General features: G+C 38.5%; 1 protein-coding gene across 3 annotated transcripts; it reads left to right on the plus strand.

Moving 5' to 3' along the window:
* Positions 1-1,246: 1,246 nt before the first annotated feature.
* LOC107101835 (ankyrin repeat and sterile alpha motif domain-containing protein 1B-like) lies at positions 1,247-16,329 on the plus strand. Of its 3 annotated transcripts, none has more exons than XM_015400898.1 (7): positions 1,247-1,332; positions 2,758-2,844; positions 4,837-4,974; positions 5,201-5,368; positions 10,388-10,510; positions 14,855-14,946; positions 15,869-16,329. In XM_015400898.1, the coding sequence occupies exons 1-7, from the start codon at positions 1,273-1,275 to the stop codon at positions 15,915-15,917; spliced, it is 717 nt and encodes a 238-aa protein (XP_015256384.1). In that variant the 5' UTR covers positions 1,247-1,272; the 3' UTR covers positions 15,918-16,329. The 3 variants fall into 3 exon arrangements, with proteins under 3 accessions (XP_015256384.1, XP_015256387.1, XP_015256386.1); XM_015400900.1 differs by having other exon boundaries at positions 1,248-1,332; positions 2,761-2,844; XM_015400901.1 differs by lacking the exon at positions 10,388-10,510.
* Positions 16,330-16,895: the final 566 nt, after the last annotated feature.

The following is a 16,895-nucleotide window of genomic DNA, read 5'->3' on the forward strand; positions in this document are numbered from 1 at the left end:
ACAGCAGAACCCAATTTTCTGCACATTGACTGGAACAGAGACATGGTGTAATGCAATTTCCAGGACAGCTTCCAGCAGCACCAACGCATCAATGATTTAAATGTTATTCTCTGCACTTGGGGCAAAGCATCAATATTTTGAAGCAACCTTCAGATACTCTAAGAAGCAGACTTCACCGCGGAAAAAAATTGTTTAAATGCCAGAAAAATGATAAGGGATCAATATAAAGAACTTTATGTGAGACATTTGATGTCAAGTTAAACAGATGAGAAGGAAAATCTTCTAGCGCTTCCCGTCTAATTCACTAAAAGCCTTGTTATGATCCCACTTTAGAGAATAAGGTCTCTTCCATAAGCTAGATGGGCACTACGAGGTGTTGAGTGTCGTTCCCATTAAGAGCACAGATGTCGTTATAAAAACTGACCTGTAAAAAAAAACTGCCATCTTTAACAGCTGGTTTTAAATGAAATTCTACTTGTTCAAAATGACCGACTATGAATCCCATCCAGACTGAAGGATCTGGAAGGCAGCATCCCTTATGAAAGCTGTAAAGCTTCATGCAACCACTGCTGCTGGCATTTCTCTGCATCAAATAAATTGCCTAAAATTTAAATCAAAATAAAAAAAAAAGAAGAACACAGAGTTATTGTTAAGCTAGACTCTCCCACATACCTATTGCGAGTGTCAAACCTGCTGGTGCCATTAATGTCAGCAGGATGGTCAGTTCATCATTTGAGCTCCTCTCTGACCGTTTTATCAGCCATCATCATCAAAACTGCACAGAAAGGAGAGAGGGGGACTCTAACTGCAGAATCAATCATTTCTGTTAGGTTCCATCTGCAGATTAAATGTAGGTTGAGGTCCACATTTTGGCCTGAGAATAAAACATGAGTCCAGCTTTAACATTTTCTGTAAAAAAAAAAAGGAATTAAATAAAACTAAAAATCAAGTTTTCATAACAACCATTTCTTCCTAGACTCAAAAATGCATCTATAGTTTTTAAAGATGAATAGGGATTTTTTTTTTCCAAGATTCTTTCAATGTTTAAATAAGCAGGTTCCTCCATTAATTTATAGAATTCCTACATCTATGATGCAGTTGCTGCCCATAACCACTGAAATTTGCTGTTATTCTTAAAAAATAAATAAATATATTTGTTGATCTGAAAGCATCAAGCAGAATTTAAAGGAGTTTTATAAGGCAGCAATAATCTGGTGTTGACAAACATGCTAACAGGATCTTTCTGGATCTTTTTAACAGTATCTGGGCTCCATGTTGGTGAAGGAGCTGAGAGGGACGGAGTCGACGCAAGATGCCTGCGCTAAAATGAGGGTAAAGCTCCGTCTGATGTACTTCACTTCTACATTTTATGAAAAAATGCTGTCAATAATCAGACGCACATGCATTGGCAGAGAGGAAACAACACGTTTTGTTTTTTTTATTATGGAAACATTTCCATAATAAAAGGGTCCACTCTTACAAGTAGCTACCAAATCTCATAAGGGGCAAAACTGAATTAGTATTTGTAAAATAAATAAAAGCAATGAGGCTGTATGTAGTGAAGGAAGCCCACATATGCAGCATGCATCCTTGTGATTTACACTATATTTTCCCCCACCACCTCCGCTCTCTGCCATTTTCTGTCTGATTAATGCTAAAAAAGATCATTAACGCCTTAAAAAAAGAGGAAGAGTTAAAGAAATCTATATATTCAGCATGATTCATAATTCCCAACCAGAGATTTAACCATTTGAAGCGTGACATTAACAGTGACGTTTACACAGAGCTGTAACAGAAGGAAACAAAAGGTCCGAAAACATTTTTCCATCCTTCCTGTCATAATCAGAGGTGATGAAATGACAGAAAGCAAAAACATTTTAGCTTAATTGCATCGTAATTAATGTCTCTCCACGGTTTATATTTATTTTAACCCCCCCTCAAAAAATGGTCACTCTTTTACACTTTTAAGTTTTCTTTGAAAATTGGTTTTAATACACCAAACGTTCAAAAACAGTTAAAGGGTCCAATTGGATTCTTTTTATTCATTTTACTGCTTTCAAACAAAACTTTCCTGGTTTTTCAGCTGTTCAGACACTCCTTTCTTTCTTGTTGGTATCAATGGTTCCTTTTTTGACTCTTTTGCCCTTCTATTCTGGTCCACTGCAGTACAGAGATTGATTTTAGTATTCCTGATCGGATCATCATGTTCTTTTACCGTAGAAGCTTACCTAGCCTTACTTTCCTCAGCTTTTGCAACACTTAAACGTTGCAAATAATGGCAACGCAATGTATATTGTGAGTGTACCTTTATCCATCCCTTAACAAAAACAGAGGTTGATGTTTAAATCCAGATTTATAGACAAGTGAGCAAAGCCAAGTAGAGCTGCTGTTGGCAGATTTTGGAGAAAAAAGAAACAAGATTCTCAGGAGGGACGATGGAAAGTTAAAGTTACTCCAGTCTTTGAATAAGTAAAAGCTTTTTGCATATATGTTTTATTCTCTGCATGTCATCAAAAAGCACTGAGATTTACTGTATGAGTCAAATGAAATGCCAAGATTTAATTAATCTAATATTAATTTGGTTTAAAATGTATTTTCAGCTCATTGTAATGGGTGTGACATATAGAGATGATTTAATGAACCAATCAAAGGGGTTAGATTATAGGCTGAGACAAGGTGAAATAAAAAAGGATAAGTTTAAAGGTAACCACCCCCTCTCCTCTTTGTTTCCATGTTTTATTTCCTCTGCTCTCCAAGAAGTCTACGGAACAGATGAAGAAAGTACCGACCATCGTCCTCTCTGTGTCCTACAAAGGAGTGAAGTTCATCGATGCCACCAATAAGGTAACAACACAATAGCAGCAACGCCTACGGTAAATAACACATGAAAGGTCAGCGGACATGATGGAAAGATCGACCTTCAGAGGTGTCATGTCTGACTCTAAACAGGCCAGAAGTGTGGTTGGTTTAAAACTGGCCGAAGCACAAACAGGCTACAGTCTTTATGGGATAGAGGAGAGAACAGAGAATGAAACAGAGATGGGTGTTTATAAAGCAGAAGTGGTGTAACTCTTTCATCTCCCTTCTCCAATTGGACTGATTAATTTGTTGTTTATTTTTTAGATTAATTGATTAATAATGGGATAGCCAAAGGTTACTTAAAGAAGATTTTTAATGAAATTAAACTAAAACGTTTCTACTTGTGGATTTCTAGATAGAGCATATTGACAGAATGCAAAACTTAAATGCAAAATGTTTATATATTTTTTTTTTTTTACAATTTTGATATAATTACTGCTCTAAGTGGGTCACTCTGTCAGCTAAAAGCACGTTTTACTGTCTCTACACTCCATTTAACGATTAATCCTTTACTAAATTAGTTAACGATTATTTCAATAATTGATTAATCCAACTTTTTTCATTCCTTCTCTGGACATAGAGTAAAATATTGACTTGTGGTGATAAGTCATATGGTGATAAGAAGATAAAATTACCAAAACCAAGTGGAAAGAAAAAGTTAACAATCACCAAGCTTTTAGAATAAGATCTGAAATTTGATTAAGCAGATTGATAGAGATGTGGAAGGAAAAAAATAACTCTGTATTTCTTCCATTATGGGGACAAAATCCATCTTTGTTTCCAAATTATGAACGTGAAGAAAAAAATATGGAAAAGCATAATAGATTATAATGTTCTTTGCAAGGCATTAAAATGTGCCTAATTTTCAGTTTTATGACTGCAATGTTTCCTTTTTTAAGAGCGTTTATGGTCTATGTTGCTCTAGTGGTAAAGAGTAAAAATGTGATTAAACAATCAATGATATGCCCACCACTTAAATAAAGCTATTTAATTCATTTAAATTTTACTGCATACTATACCATATGAGGGAGGATTTGAACAAATTAGATAAATAAATTTTTATAATTATAAACATGAACAATGCTTCATGGTTTTAAGTACTGAACTGGAAATATAACAAGAACAAGTGAGCTACTCCAATGAGAAATTATCTTTTCCTTTAAAAGTAATAATAAAGACTAACTTTCCTTTATTATGCCATATATTTTATGCCTCTAAAGTTTCCAGACACTGTTATTCAGGAAAATGCACAGGATGACTGAAATCAACAGAATATTTGCTGCAAAACAGTTAAAAACACCCAGAAATCCAAGATATTAACAAGAACAACAAATTGCAGAGTATTTAATGTTGCTTCTGACTTATTTGAAACATGTTTCTGATCGCCTCACTTTTAGTTTTTTATTGAAAACTTTAATCACCCTTCTAATAATGACTAATTATAGATATTGATAATCATTCCACATAACACCAGCCTCGTCTATATGTAGAATTTCATCACTTTGCTTGCAGAAGTATTAAAATACTTCAAAGAAAAGCTAGAATAATGGATAAAAGAAATGATGGACAGATAAATGCTATAGGAAGGAAAAGAAGCAGCATTTTGTTTCATCTACTCCAAAGTACAGCTGATTTTAGTCACTGTCCCAGCAATGGTTAGAATAAACTATCCAGTTGAACCGAAGATGCAGCTTTTGTTCAGTGACATGTTCTCCATGCATATAAACTTTTAAGTATTCACGACTGCTTTGAAGTTTCCCTCACTTTGAACTACTTAACTTATACATTAAAGAAATCCATTCCTTTAAGGTTTGGATTATGTATAATTTATTGCCTTAAGTAACGTAGCATGTCCTGAATGTTCTCTGCTTATTTACCAGTGAATAAATTCCAACAACACCTTCTAAAACCTTTTAAACCAATGCCGATTATAAATATAAATTTTCCCCCCCTAATTATCTTCCTCTCTCTCCTCAGAACATCATAGCAGAGCATGAGATTCGTAACATCTCATGTGCAGCTCAGGATCCAGAGGATCTGTCTACGTTTGCCTACATCACCAAAGACCTCAAATCCAGTCACCACTACTGCCATGTCTTTACTGCTTTTGATGTGGTGAGTCCTGACACCCCGTCTTTCATCAGATTCATCTGGATCATTGCACACGCCACACCTTGAGGCAGCGACATGCAGAATGCATCTAAAGTTCTTAGCAGTGATGATGTATTCAGATATTTCAGTGCATGTATTTATTTCCAACTACTATACTGCGTTCCAAAATGAAAATATGCAGTCTGTTAGAAAATGCAATATGAATAATAAATGTTTCCCATCTTCTCAGAATCTGGCCTATGAGATCATCTTGACGCTTGGCCAGGCCTTTGAGGTGGCCTATCAGTTAGCGCTGCAAGCCAGGAAGAGTGGCCATGGATCGGCGACGCTGCCGGAAAGCTTTGACAGCAAGCCGGGCAAGCCTGTGCCCAAACCCCGAGTCAACATCCGCAAATCAGTAAGCATCCATACGGCGGCAAGGGAAAATCCATCCAATAAAGATGTTCATTTAAACTTGGGGGTGGGGAGGGGGGAGACAAGTAAAAGTAAAAATAGCCTAAATCTTTATTCCCTGGTTCAGGTATGGATGGATTTTCACTTCTTATCATCTTTTAACCCCTAAACTCAATCCAGCATCTTTATATTAGCTTTTAATGCCACACTAACACCATTTTATTAACCTCCATTTTTACTCTCCTCTCCATGCATACCATCCATCCCAGCATCTTCTTCCCGCTCATTTCCGACTTCTTCATCTCTCAGTCCTGATCTTGTGTTGCTTGTGTCTTCTGTGTGTGTTCTGGCCCAGTGGACAACGTGGCAAAGGTTTATGTGGATATTTAATCTGTTAAGCTTCTACTCGGTCTTGCTGTCCCTGCAGTCTCTAACACACTCGGCTGATTGATGAGGCCTGTTTGCATTGTGCTCCTTGGAGGCTCGCTTGCTCATCTTTCAGTTTGTGAGAATTGTGTGCTAGAAAAACATAAAACAGCCTGGTGATAAGTTGGTAAAAACAAGAAAAATGACATGTCAGTCTTTTAGATACTCAGTGAGAATATGATATTTTGCACAGCTCTGAAAGACAACATAGCATATGCAGTTCCATGATGATTAGTTGTCAAGCATTTAATCATTGAATATATGCATTCCATGAGTATCTAATTAGATACGTTGCGCTTCCACTGGACTTTTGCTTCCCATCCAGGAAGCCTTTTCAATTTAAAATGTCAGAAATAGCGATAAGTTGGAGGCTTTATAGAGAGGACCAAAAACAAAGCCTTGTTTTGGCTTAGAAAACATGCATGTTGAACCGGAAGAACGGCTCCATCCCTAAGGAATGGGCAGTCATTTGGGTTCTTAGTTGGCCTGCAAAACCCGATACTGGTCTATGTCTCTGAAAGGGGGCATTAGAGGGGATTGTTGGCCTGGCTGAACAGGCGAGATCTTTGGTCCCAGGTAAAGGGTATGTGGGTGTTGCAATGATAGTGGGAAGGAATCAACTCTATCGCTGCGTTGTAGGCTTTTAAAAGCTGAAACCTGAGTTGTTTTTTCTTTTTTAGCATAAATGGCTTCCTTCACACCCCTTTTTTAACCACCGGCCTTCTTTGACCAAAATGTGAACATTCTGGTCCTCAAAAGAATGTTCTTTGTCCATAAGGTGTTGATGGACAGCCGAGTCTTATTCGGAGGAGGTTGCTCTTCTGTGTTGAGCGATGCGTCTGTGGAGAGGTTTGGTTTCTCCAATATAAAGATCAGAGCGTTCCTAACTGCATTGAACTACATATACCACCCAGCTCATATTTGGTCTGGGGGTTTTGTCTTTAGGCTGCACTAGTCTCTGTTTAAGGATCTTGTAACGAGAAAATCCTATTGAGTTTCTTAGAGACTCCAGCAACATATGGAATGGGGATGTTTTTGTCTTTAATCTTCACAGCATTATGTTCTGCTGCTTGTCTTTTAAATTTCCTCGCCGATTTGACAAACGCCCAGTTTGGGTATCCGCAGGTTTGAAGAGCATCTTTGATGCGTTTCTGTTCTTTATGCTTCCCTTCATGCTCGGCACGATGTTGTAAGGTTCTAATAACTGAAAGTCTGTGTTTCTAAGTCAAAACAAGGCTTTGTTTGGGCTACTCTATAAAACTTGGAACTCAACACTAATTCTGACATTTTGAATTGAAAAAGCTTCCTGGATGGGAAGCGAAACATCTTCAAACTTGGAAAACAAAGTCCAGTGGTTTGTTTAACTTTTTTGGAATGACTATGACCTGGATGACTGAGAATCTTCACCAGTATAGTCAAAATTATCTTTCGGATTCCAGTCAGAAACTCTAAACTATGAGGAGGGTGCATCAATACCAGTCTATATTACTTTAACTTCTAAGTGGCAGACTTAGACTTCAGGAATATTTTGCGTTAAAGGGTTGATGAATGGATAAAAGTCCTGAAGTATAATCATCCTGATAAATAACTTTTTTTAAATTTTGTTCCTTCCTTAATTCTGTAGGAACCCTGACACAGAGTTTCCACGGGTAATTAAAAATCATTAAAAGTCATTAAACTATTATTTTTTAAATTAAGGCCTTAAATGTGATTATCGTGGCATTTAAAATGCTTTAATTAAAAAAGAAGCGTATATAAAAACAATTTCGTCAGATATCAAATATAACTGGTTTTGCGTGCTGGTGCGGAACTGCTTGCAGTTGATCGTAAAGTTGTATGTTCGGAAAAGAAGCTCAAGTCGGAGAAAAATCTAGGGAATTGAAAAATGCTAATTTCAACAAAAGTGGCAGGAAAACTAGGAATTCGGGACATGGCTGCAACCTGTTGACGGTAAAGATGTCAAAGGATTTTGTCTTGTTATTTCTATATATATATATATGAGTCATGGGTGCTTGTTGATGGTATTAAAATAATTTCTAAGAGAATTAAAAAGCATTGAATTAGAGTTACTCGTTCCTGTATAAACCCTGTGACAGGAAACGGCTCAAAAAAGAACTTTGCTGTTCTAGTTAAATGTGTTTGAGCTTTTAGGGGTATCCTGCAGGAATGAGTTCTAAGTTTGAAGTGTTTTCTATACAGTAAAGCATACATTTCTATATTCTATATTTTATGGTTTAGTCTGTGCTGTGGTGCTGCTTTGAATGTTACTCAAAACAAAGAAATTCAGCGTTTTGTTTCTTTAAACTAATAACGTTACACTCTCCACAACAAAATGTGGTCAAAACAAGCATCGTTGTTGACAGTCAGGGTTATCGTTGTAATTTAAGCATCAGTCAGTGTAAAAGTGGTTTGTCTGTTGTAGTCATAGCAGCCTAAAGTGAGTTTCTCAACAGTCCATTAAACCCACACTGGGTTTTAAAATAGTCGTGGGAACATGCCGACACGTGGTCAGCCACAGCAGCATGTGTGTCTACAGGGCTCCGTATCATGTTTCAGGCCGATAGACGTACAGTGTGATGGTGGTAAACAGTGGCGTCAGATGGATGGCCTCACTGTCTAAAGTTAGAAGTGAGATGCTGCTGAAAGAGCAGCGAGAAGAGGAAAGACGGTTAATGAGCCGATATGCTGACAGTGCAGAGATGATGGAGGGCGACACATTGCAACCACTACATTAAATATTAGTAGTTTTTTTGCCTTCCCTGGTGTTTTTGTGTGTGTATGTGGACTTTTTAATGGCTTGTTGTGAGCCGCAGATAACGCTAAATATCCTACCATCCTGCAGCACAGCCCCTTTACGCCGTCTAAATTTAATGTTCAGGCTGGTATTTGTTTCCCCTGTAAACTAGACCTAACTTGCATTTAGAGCCTGTTGGATGGTGGTCTGATGCAATTTTAGTCCTTTTAGTCAAGGCGGGTAGAGAACAGAAACATGAGTCTCTTATTTTAAGACTGACGAGTAATTCTGATTCCAAACGTAGGTGGAAAAGCCTGCCAGCTCTATAAAAAAGGCTTGTTGCATAGCTGCTGTAGTCTGTCGCTGTAACTAAGCTTCTCAGATGCCAAGTACTCCATAAATAATCACTGTAAACATAGAACAGGGTGGTATATTGACCTCTTAATTTATACAGGATATAAAATTAACACTTATTTGCCAGCATGGACTTCTCCCCAGTCCCGGCAAAGCCTCCCTCTCTGTGAAAAAACACTGCAGGCTGGTGATATACTGTTGCTAACTTTCTTTTTTAACTTTTAGCTTGAAGTCAACCTTCTGCTCATTAGGAGAAACCAGGTAGTCCTGGGATCTCATTATGATGCCTTCAGGGTTCCAAACTTTTAGTCTTCCAGGCATGAATGTATGTTAGCTGGCCCTGAGGTAACATTTGTAGGTTTAACGACTTTAGAAAGCTTGGGAGTGATGTGAAACTTTGGATAAACAGAGGGCAGTGATAGAGCAAATAAAATACACAATAAAAATTTTCAAAGGTTGAAAACTTCTGAAATAATAAAAACATATGTGATATTTCCATGTTTAAGATGAACCACTAATAATCTAGAGAGACAATACATCTGATAAATCGCCTGTAATGTTTATTTAATAACTTTTCCACACAAAAAATGTAATTAGCAAAAATTTGTTTCCCAGAGTTAACTATTTGCATCCATCTTTGTTTAGTTTTGGTCCTGATGTTGTGGCTTTTGTATTAAGCTGATCCTTCAACTTCAAGCTCAAAAACATCCTAACAGTTTGTCAGATTTAAATGGGATTGGAAGCAGCAACCAAAATACAGAGAACAGAAAAAGTGGAGAATTTCTGGTCTAAATCATGAAAGAGGAAAGCTGTAATTATTAAAAAGAACATCCACATAATATTTTCACTGTAAGCAAATTGTAATTTATTCCAGTTATAATATAAATACATATATTTTTGTTCTTATAGTCTGTTAAAAGACCATTTGTGTGATTAAAATTACTTAGCAAGCGTTTCTGTTCAATTATGACATTTTAAAAGAAAGTCTAGGATTAACATCTTGCTTTTCTTAAACAGTAAAAGAATGAGTTAACATACTTATTGTCCCGATTGTTTAAATATTTTTTACCTCATCACAGGTAATGCCAGGTATAGACTGGAGTCTTGGACCTCTTGAAACAAACAGTAAAAGGCTTGCACAATGAAAAAATAAAAAGCGTTTTCAGGATCTGTTTGAGATAAAAAAAAAACAACAACTTTAATTTTGTCTGTAAAGACTCACTTAAAGGAATATTTTTTAAATTCTATTCGTTCTGTTGCTGTCCCAAAGTCTTTTTAGCTGTTGCCATGCAGAGATTGGTGGTTTAATGTGGCGTAACATTGCTTTTTCCAGCTTGAGTTTGGCTGAACTGCTGTAACGATGCTGTCCTATGCTGTTGCCAAGGCGATGTTGTTGCCATGGTTTTCGCTGTGGTTTTCAAGTGCAGCTGCTTTGTCATTATAGTTTTGTGGATGTCAGTGTTTGTGGAGCTCGCCTACTTTGACGAGTGTGACCTCTGCCCCCTGTAGGTTATCATGTCTCCCTCCAGCCGCTGGTCACTGGGCCATATTTATACCCCTCACCGGCCTCCTCTCCACCCTCCTCTTCCACCCCCTCGACTCTTCCATCTTCCTTACAAAGCTCAGTTCCAGGTCCTTCACACTTTTCCTTCTTCTGTGCTTTATTTCCACATTTTTTCCTCCAGTTTTATCCATTCAAACCTATTTTGTTTGTCCCTTTTAAAGTGTTTCTTCTTTCTTTACTTGCAATCTCTTATCCATTTTCATATATCGGCAGCATTGTTCTGGTAAAGCAAACCCAATTCTCTTGCTATATGCTGGCCTGGGTTAAGGTGTTTTTCCTTTTAGTCCCTGGACAGAGAAATTAAAAGTAAATACAATAGACAGTGTTTTAAACTTGGTAAAAAGCTTTAGGATTAAAAAAAAGGATAAAGTTAAGTCTTGCCAACTGGATATGAAGTTTTTCCTCTCATCCAAGAGGCTTCTTCATTTCTAACTAGTGGTGGACAGCACTGAAATTAATTTAAGGTAGGTCTAACAAAGAGGGGAACAAAAGGTGGCTTTGATCCCTCGCACTGGATTTTCAACCAGCACCGGATACCTGTGCACTTCAAACCCAGCAACAGCCTGAGACGAGAACAAGCAGCTGCTGCACAGGTGTATGGCTCAACACAGGAGGGCCAACTCTTCAGGAGCCCTCGTTAGACTCACACTTCAATGAGGTAGTTAACGAGTCATCAGAACCCCATTTGACCTCCGTAACCAATCCAGTGGGAGGGATCAAAGCTACCTTTTGGCCCCATTCCAAAAAGGTTAAAAAAANCAAAATGTCAGAAATAGTGTTGAGTTCCAAGCTTTATAGAGTGGACAGCCGTTTGGGTTATTTGGTAGCATGCAACATCCAATTCTGGTATATGTCTCTGAAAGGGGGTCGTTAGGAGCAATTGTTGGCCTGACTGAACAGGCGAGATGTTCTTATCCCCTGTATGGGGGTTTGGGTTGCGATGGCAGCGGGAAGGCATCATCGCTGCAGTGTAAGTTTTTGAAAACTGAAACTTGAGTCCACCCCTTCTGTTTAAGGTTGGTTTTTCTTTCTTAACGTAGATGTAACACCGAGTCTTGTCCGGAGGAGGTAGCTCCTCTGTGTTGGGCCATGCGTCTGTGGAGAGGTCATTAGGTTTCACCGATATAAAGATCAGAGCATTCCTCACTTCATACAACACTCCGCTCATCTTAGGTCTGGGGCTGTTTTCTTTAGGATGCAGTAGTCTTTTTTTAAGGGTCTTGTTTGGTTTGAAATGTACTGGGATGTTGTGTTTGGAGAAAATCCCCCAGCAACATATGGGATTGATATTGTTTTTGTGTTTAATCTTCACACCATTATGTTCTGCTGTGTGTCTTTTGGATTTTCTTGCTGATTTGACAAACATCCAGTTTGGGAATCTATCTTTGCAGCATCTTTGATGTGCTTCCCTTCAGTTTTAGTAGGGACATACTTGTGTTGGAAGGTCCTGATGACGGAAAGTGGGTGGTTGTCAAATGAGCAAAGAAAATCCAAAAGGCACACATCAGAACATAACAGTGAGAAGATTAAACGCAAAAAACATGACCATCCCATATGTAACTGAAAAACTCCAGAGGATTTTCTCCAAACACGACCCTTAAACAGAGACTAAAGACAAAACCCCCAGACCTAAGATGAGCGGAGTGTCGCAGTGAGGAATGCTCTGATCTTTATATTGGAGAAACCAAACAACCTCTCCAAAGACGCATGGCCCAACACAGAAGAGCTACCTCCTCCGGACAAGACTCGGGGTTACATCTACACCTTAACGACAAAGGTGGTTTAGAGGGGCGTGAAGGAAGCCATCCATGTTAAGAAAGAAAAAAAACAACCTTAAACAAAGGGGGTGGACACGGGTTTCAATTTTAAAAAACTACACTGCAGTGATAGAGTTGATTCCTTCCTGCAATCATCACAACCCCAACCCCCATACAGGGGATCAGAACATCTCACCTGTTTAGCCAGGCCAACAATTCCTCCTAAAGACCCCCTTTCAGAGACATAGACCAGTATCAGGTATTGCAGGCTAACAAAAAACCCAAACGACTACCCGTTCTTCAGGTTTAATTTGCATGTTTTCTAAGCCAGAACAAGGCTTTTAACTCAATGCTAATTCTGGCATTTTTCATTGAAAAAGCTTCCTGGATGGGAAGCAAAACATCTTCACCAGCATATCCCCCCAACCCTACTTTGAACTGAAGAAGCCTCTTGGATGAGAGGAGAAACGTCGTCTAAAAACTTCATGTCCTGAGAGTCTTCACTGATTCCTGAATTATTAACGATTTTCAGTTTACTTGCAGAGTCCCAGCATATGGAAGTAAATCGTTACCATATTTCAAATGAAAAAGCATTTTTAGAATGTGGCTGCATTACTTGATTGGTAATCAATAATCTCATTTTCATTTTCTTCAACACTGCTCATTCTTTTACTTAATTAAAATGAAAAGACATTTGAGATTTGTTTTTCAAAATGTACCCCAGCAAATACATACGAAAAAGCATTTCCAGAGATACTTTTTCATTTTAAGAATGTGGCTGCATTACTTGACTCATAAATTAAATTAGTAATCAATCATCCTATTTGCATTTTCTTCTTTAACACTGCACATTTTATGCCATATTCAAAGAGAAAACACAGCAGACATTGCTTTTTTGTTTTTGTGGTCTGCCAGCAAAGCACTGTCCATAACTTGAAAATGAAAAAGCATTCTGAGCGGCCTCAGGTCCTTGCTGACCGGGCTACCCATCTTGTTCGGTAGGGTGTACTGTGCACGTCTGCATTGCGTTACATTGTAAGCATGTCGGCGTTGCCGCAGGCACTTGCTTTAAAGCAGCAGCGGCCTTCCAGTATTTCCCGATAGTCAGACTCGGCAATGCTGACGTCACTCTGCTGCACCCGCCACTCAGAATGCTTTTTTGTTTTCGAGTTATGGACAATACTTTGCAGGCAGACCACGAAAAATTAAAAAGCAATGTCCGCTGTGTTTTCCCTTTGATTATGGCATAAAATGTGCAGTGTTAAAGAAGAAAATGCAAATCAGATTATTGATTACTAATTTAATTTATGAGTCAAATAATGCAGCCACATTCTTAAAATGAAAAAGCATTTCCAGAAATGCTTTTCCATTTTCAAACTTTGCTGGGGTACATCTTGAGAAATAATTCTGAAATGTCTTTCTTTTTCATTTTAATTAAGTAAAAGGATGAGCACTGTTGAAGAAAATGAAAATGCAAACAGGATTACTGATTACTAATTTCATTTACGAATCAAACAATGCAGCCACATTCTTAAAATGCTTTTTCATTTTAAATATGGCAACAATTTGCTTCCATACCAGCAGAATGTGGCTCACTTTACATTAAATTGGTGACAGTAGAACAGAGAATGCTCCAGGGGTTTTTGAACATTTTCTAAACAGGCATCTACTTGTGCTTATGGAGATTTGGTGAAGCTCAGATACCAGCCTTACTGCATCTTAGGTATTTTTTGCTATTTTTAAACATCCTCCTAAGTTTGCAACAGGTTACCTAACTGACCAAACCTTTTCTATTGTCTTTAGCTTATTAGCTACCAATATGTCCCTCATATTGTTAAGCTATAGCTCAACAATATGAGGGACAAAACCAACACTTGCAGCGTCTTTGCACAGTGAGATTAAAAAGATCTGTAGAGACCATGGAACTGATGTTACTGCATTATTTTTTCTTGCTGTGCAAACTTGTTTTTTCTTATTTTCTCAGCACATTCTGCTGGCTGCTATAGATGTAATCTTTACATACATTAGGCTAATATAGTGCAGCAAAGAAGCGTAAAAACTCTGTAAATATCTTTTGCAGTAGCCTTAATGCAATAGAATCCTAAGAAAAAAAGGTTGGTATTAATATCTCTGAAGAATTGTCTAATATGTTATGTGAAAAGCTCGACCTGTAGTAGTTTAAAACTGCCACGGTTCTCGCTGGGTTTTCCACAGATATTTGTGCAGCAGCTTGGCTTTAAAATTAAAACAGCAGAGGAAGGAGGAAAGAATGAATACAACTTTTAAACAATAGTACAGGAAATTTGAATATTTTTTCCAGACTGCAGGAACTAGGCTTATAAATAGGATGGGACACTGAAGGTAATAAATAGTTTGAGCGACATCTGGGGAGTCACCAAATCTCCATAATGCATCTATCTAGATGGTACTAAACTCAGCTGAAGCTCTCATTGGAAGTTTGGTCAAATGCAACCAAGATTTAATATAGCCATTAAAAATAGATGGGAAAGCACCTACTGTTGGGTGCAGTGGGCCTGTTTTACAAAGGACAGGAAACTGACTGCAATGTGATGAACTCATTTAGATCTGATACCTTTCCTGTGGGTGTCCTTCACTGGATGACTCTGTAACCTGGTTCTGCTCTTTGTGCCGCAGATGGAGCAGCCATCCATGGACCAGAAGGGCCATGCAAACGTGCCGTGGATTGTGGAGCCTGGACAGGAGGCAAAGAGAGGAGTCAACACCAAGTACGAGACCACTATTTTCTAACATACACCCGCCTTGTCCACTCCTGTGTGTGTGTGCCTTTCAGAAGTTGCCCTGTATCGGGGCCCGGCCCCGGAGTTGGGCACGAGCGACGCACGCCGGCGCGTCACCTCACCGGCTGAAAAACAAATACTATACACCTCGTCCCCTCCCCGCCCCCGTTAGCTGAGCCTGTCCACTGCATGATGACGATTGGCGCTGCGTTCTCTTTTTCTTTCTGCTCTCCCAGGCCTCATCCTCCTGCCTGCGGGGCTATCGCATGACCTTTGAACCCAGGGTAGTGGGATGGTCAGCTCAGTTTTTCTGTTATTTGTTCTGCCTTTTTTTTTTCCTTTAAGTTTTCTTCCAATTAAGAGGTATGGCTTCGTATCGCTTCTTTTTTAAGCTCTATCCCTCGCTTTTCTCTTCACACCAGCCCCTTTGTCTAACTGTTTCTGACAACTTTAATGATTTAACAGAGAGTACTGCTCTAAGAGCTGTAACAGTGTTTTAGCTGTCTGTTAAGCAGAGTCTGGGAACTGACAAAGACGAGGGATGTTGTCTGAACATGACAACAAGCTTCTACAGCATTTCTTAGAGAGGTGTAGCACAGTAACTTTGACTGAAGCTGATCCAGCTAGAAGGCTACTAGAATGTATTAAACCTTTTGGAGAAACTAACAAACTTGTGAATTTCTTTGTGAAATTAAACTTGACCTGTGACACAGGAAGACTTTACTTTTGTTTTTTCTAGGGTCTTTTTCAAAACTGTGTGTTTGTTGAGAACACATCTAATCTCGTTGATTTCATTTAAGGGAGGGGAAAGAAATGTTTGTAAAGGGGATAGCATGTGGGACGCATGGTGGCCAGTGGAGAGGCGGGGTGTGAGGGTTCTCTGGATAAGTGATGTCATCTCATTTTGCAGGGCAATGGCGGACGCTCATGTCTATTACTGTGGAATGCAAAGAATGTAGCCAGCCCTAAACATGGACCTAGTCACACTTACAATGCAAAATGGACTACAAACGGACCCTCTTGCTCACTTTTTAAAAAGGACAACAAAACATGGACGCCTCTCCACAATGTTACCCCTCCATTCACACTAACAGGACTGCATCGCGACAGACGACCAGTCTGCTCTGAATGTACACTTACTTGAACGCAGCCTCAAATTTCTGCAACTGTCGGTTTGATGAAGCCCAGCTTCTCCATGGAGTCTGAAAATGGATACAGGACATCAGTGGGCATGTTTAACATAATGGCATGGGTTCCAGGGTATCTGGCTGGCTAATTTCTTATTTTCTTTACTGTCAGAAAAAAAAATAAACATATGCACAGCTGTGTAAATGTGATTGGATTTGCTGCAACAACACGCTAAAGATGCAACAGAATTGTCATGACAAGCCTATGTGAACAAAACAGCATCTAGCGTTAAAGTATTCGTATTGCCCGACATTTTAATGTTTATTATGAGAGTATTATATTACCATGATAATCCTTGTGCAATTCTTGTCTACTGTTGTCTTATTGTTACATTATTTTTCTATGATATGCTGAGATGAAAACTTTGAGCCTGAGAATGATGGTGATCCTTTAAAAAAATAAAATCTGAATTTAGATGTTCATATTTGTACAGAGAGTGAATGTTGCAGGTTGCTTGCTAACTCCTAGGTCAGGTCAACCTCCATTTCTCATGGAGCTCTACTCTTATCTTGCAGATTTACTATTTTAAATGCAGTATTACTGTATTATTTGGATGAAACATTATCCACTTATAAAATGTACATAGATATTTTGCCAACTCATTGTTAATACATGAACTGTAAAGAAAAAATGAATAAAGACTTTGCAGCAAACGGCACTGGAAAAAAGGTACCAAAATAAAGGTTTGACATGTCAAAAAGTGGTAGATTGTAGAGGTTGTATTTTGAGTGAAAATATGGATCATATGG

This window comes from Cyprinodon variegatus, unplaced genomic scaffold (genome assembly GCF_000732505.1).
Source record: "Cyprinodon variegatus isolate N-32 unplaced genomic scaffold, C_variegatus-1.0 Scaffold1159, whole genome shotgun sequence".
Lineage (NCBI taxonomy): Eukaryota > Metazoa > Chordata > Actinopteri > Cyprinodontiformes > Cyprinodontidae > Cyprinodon > Cyprinodon variegatus.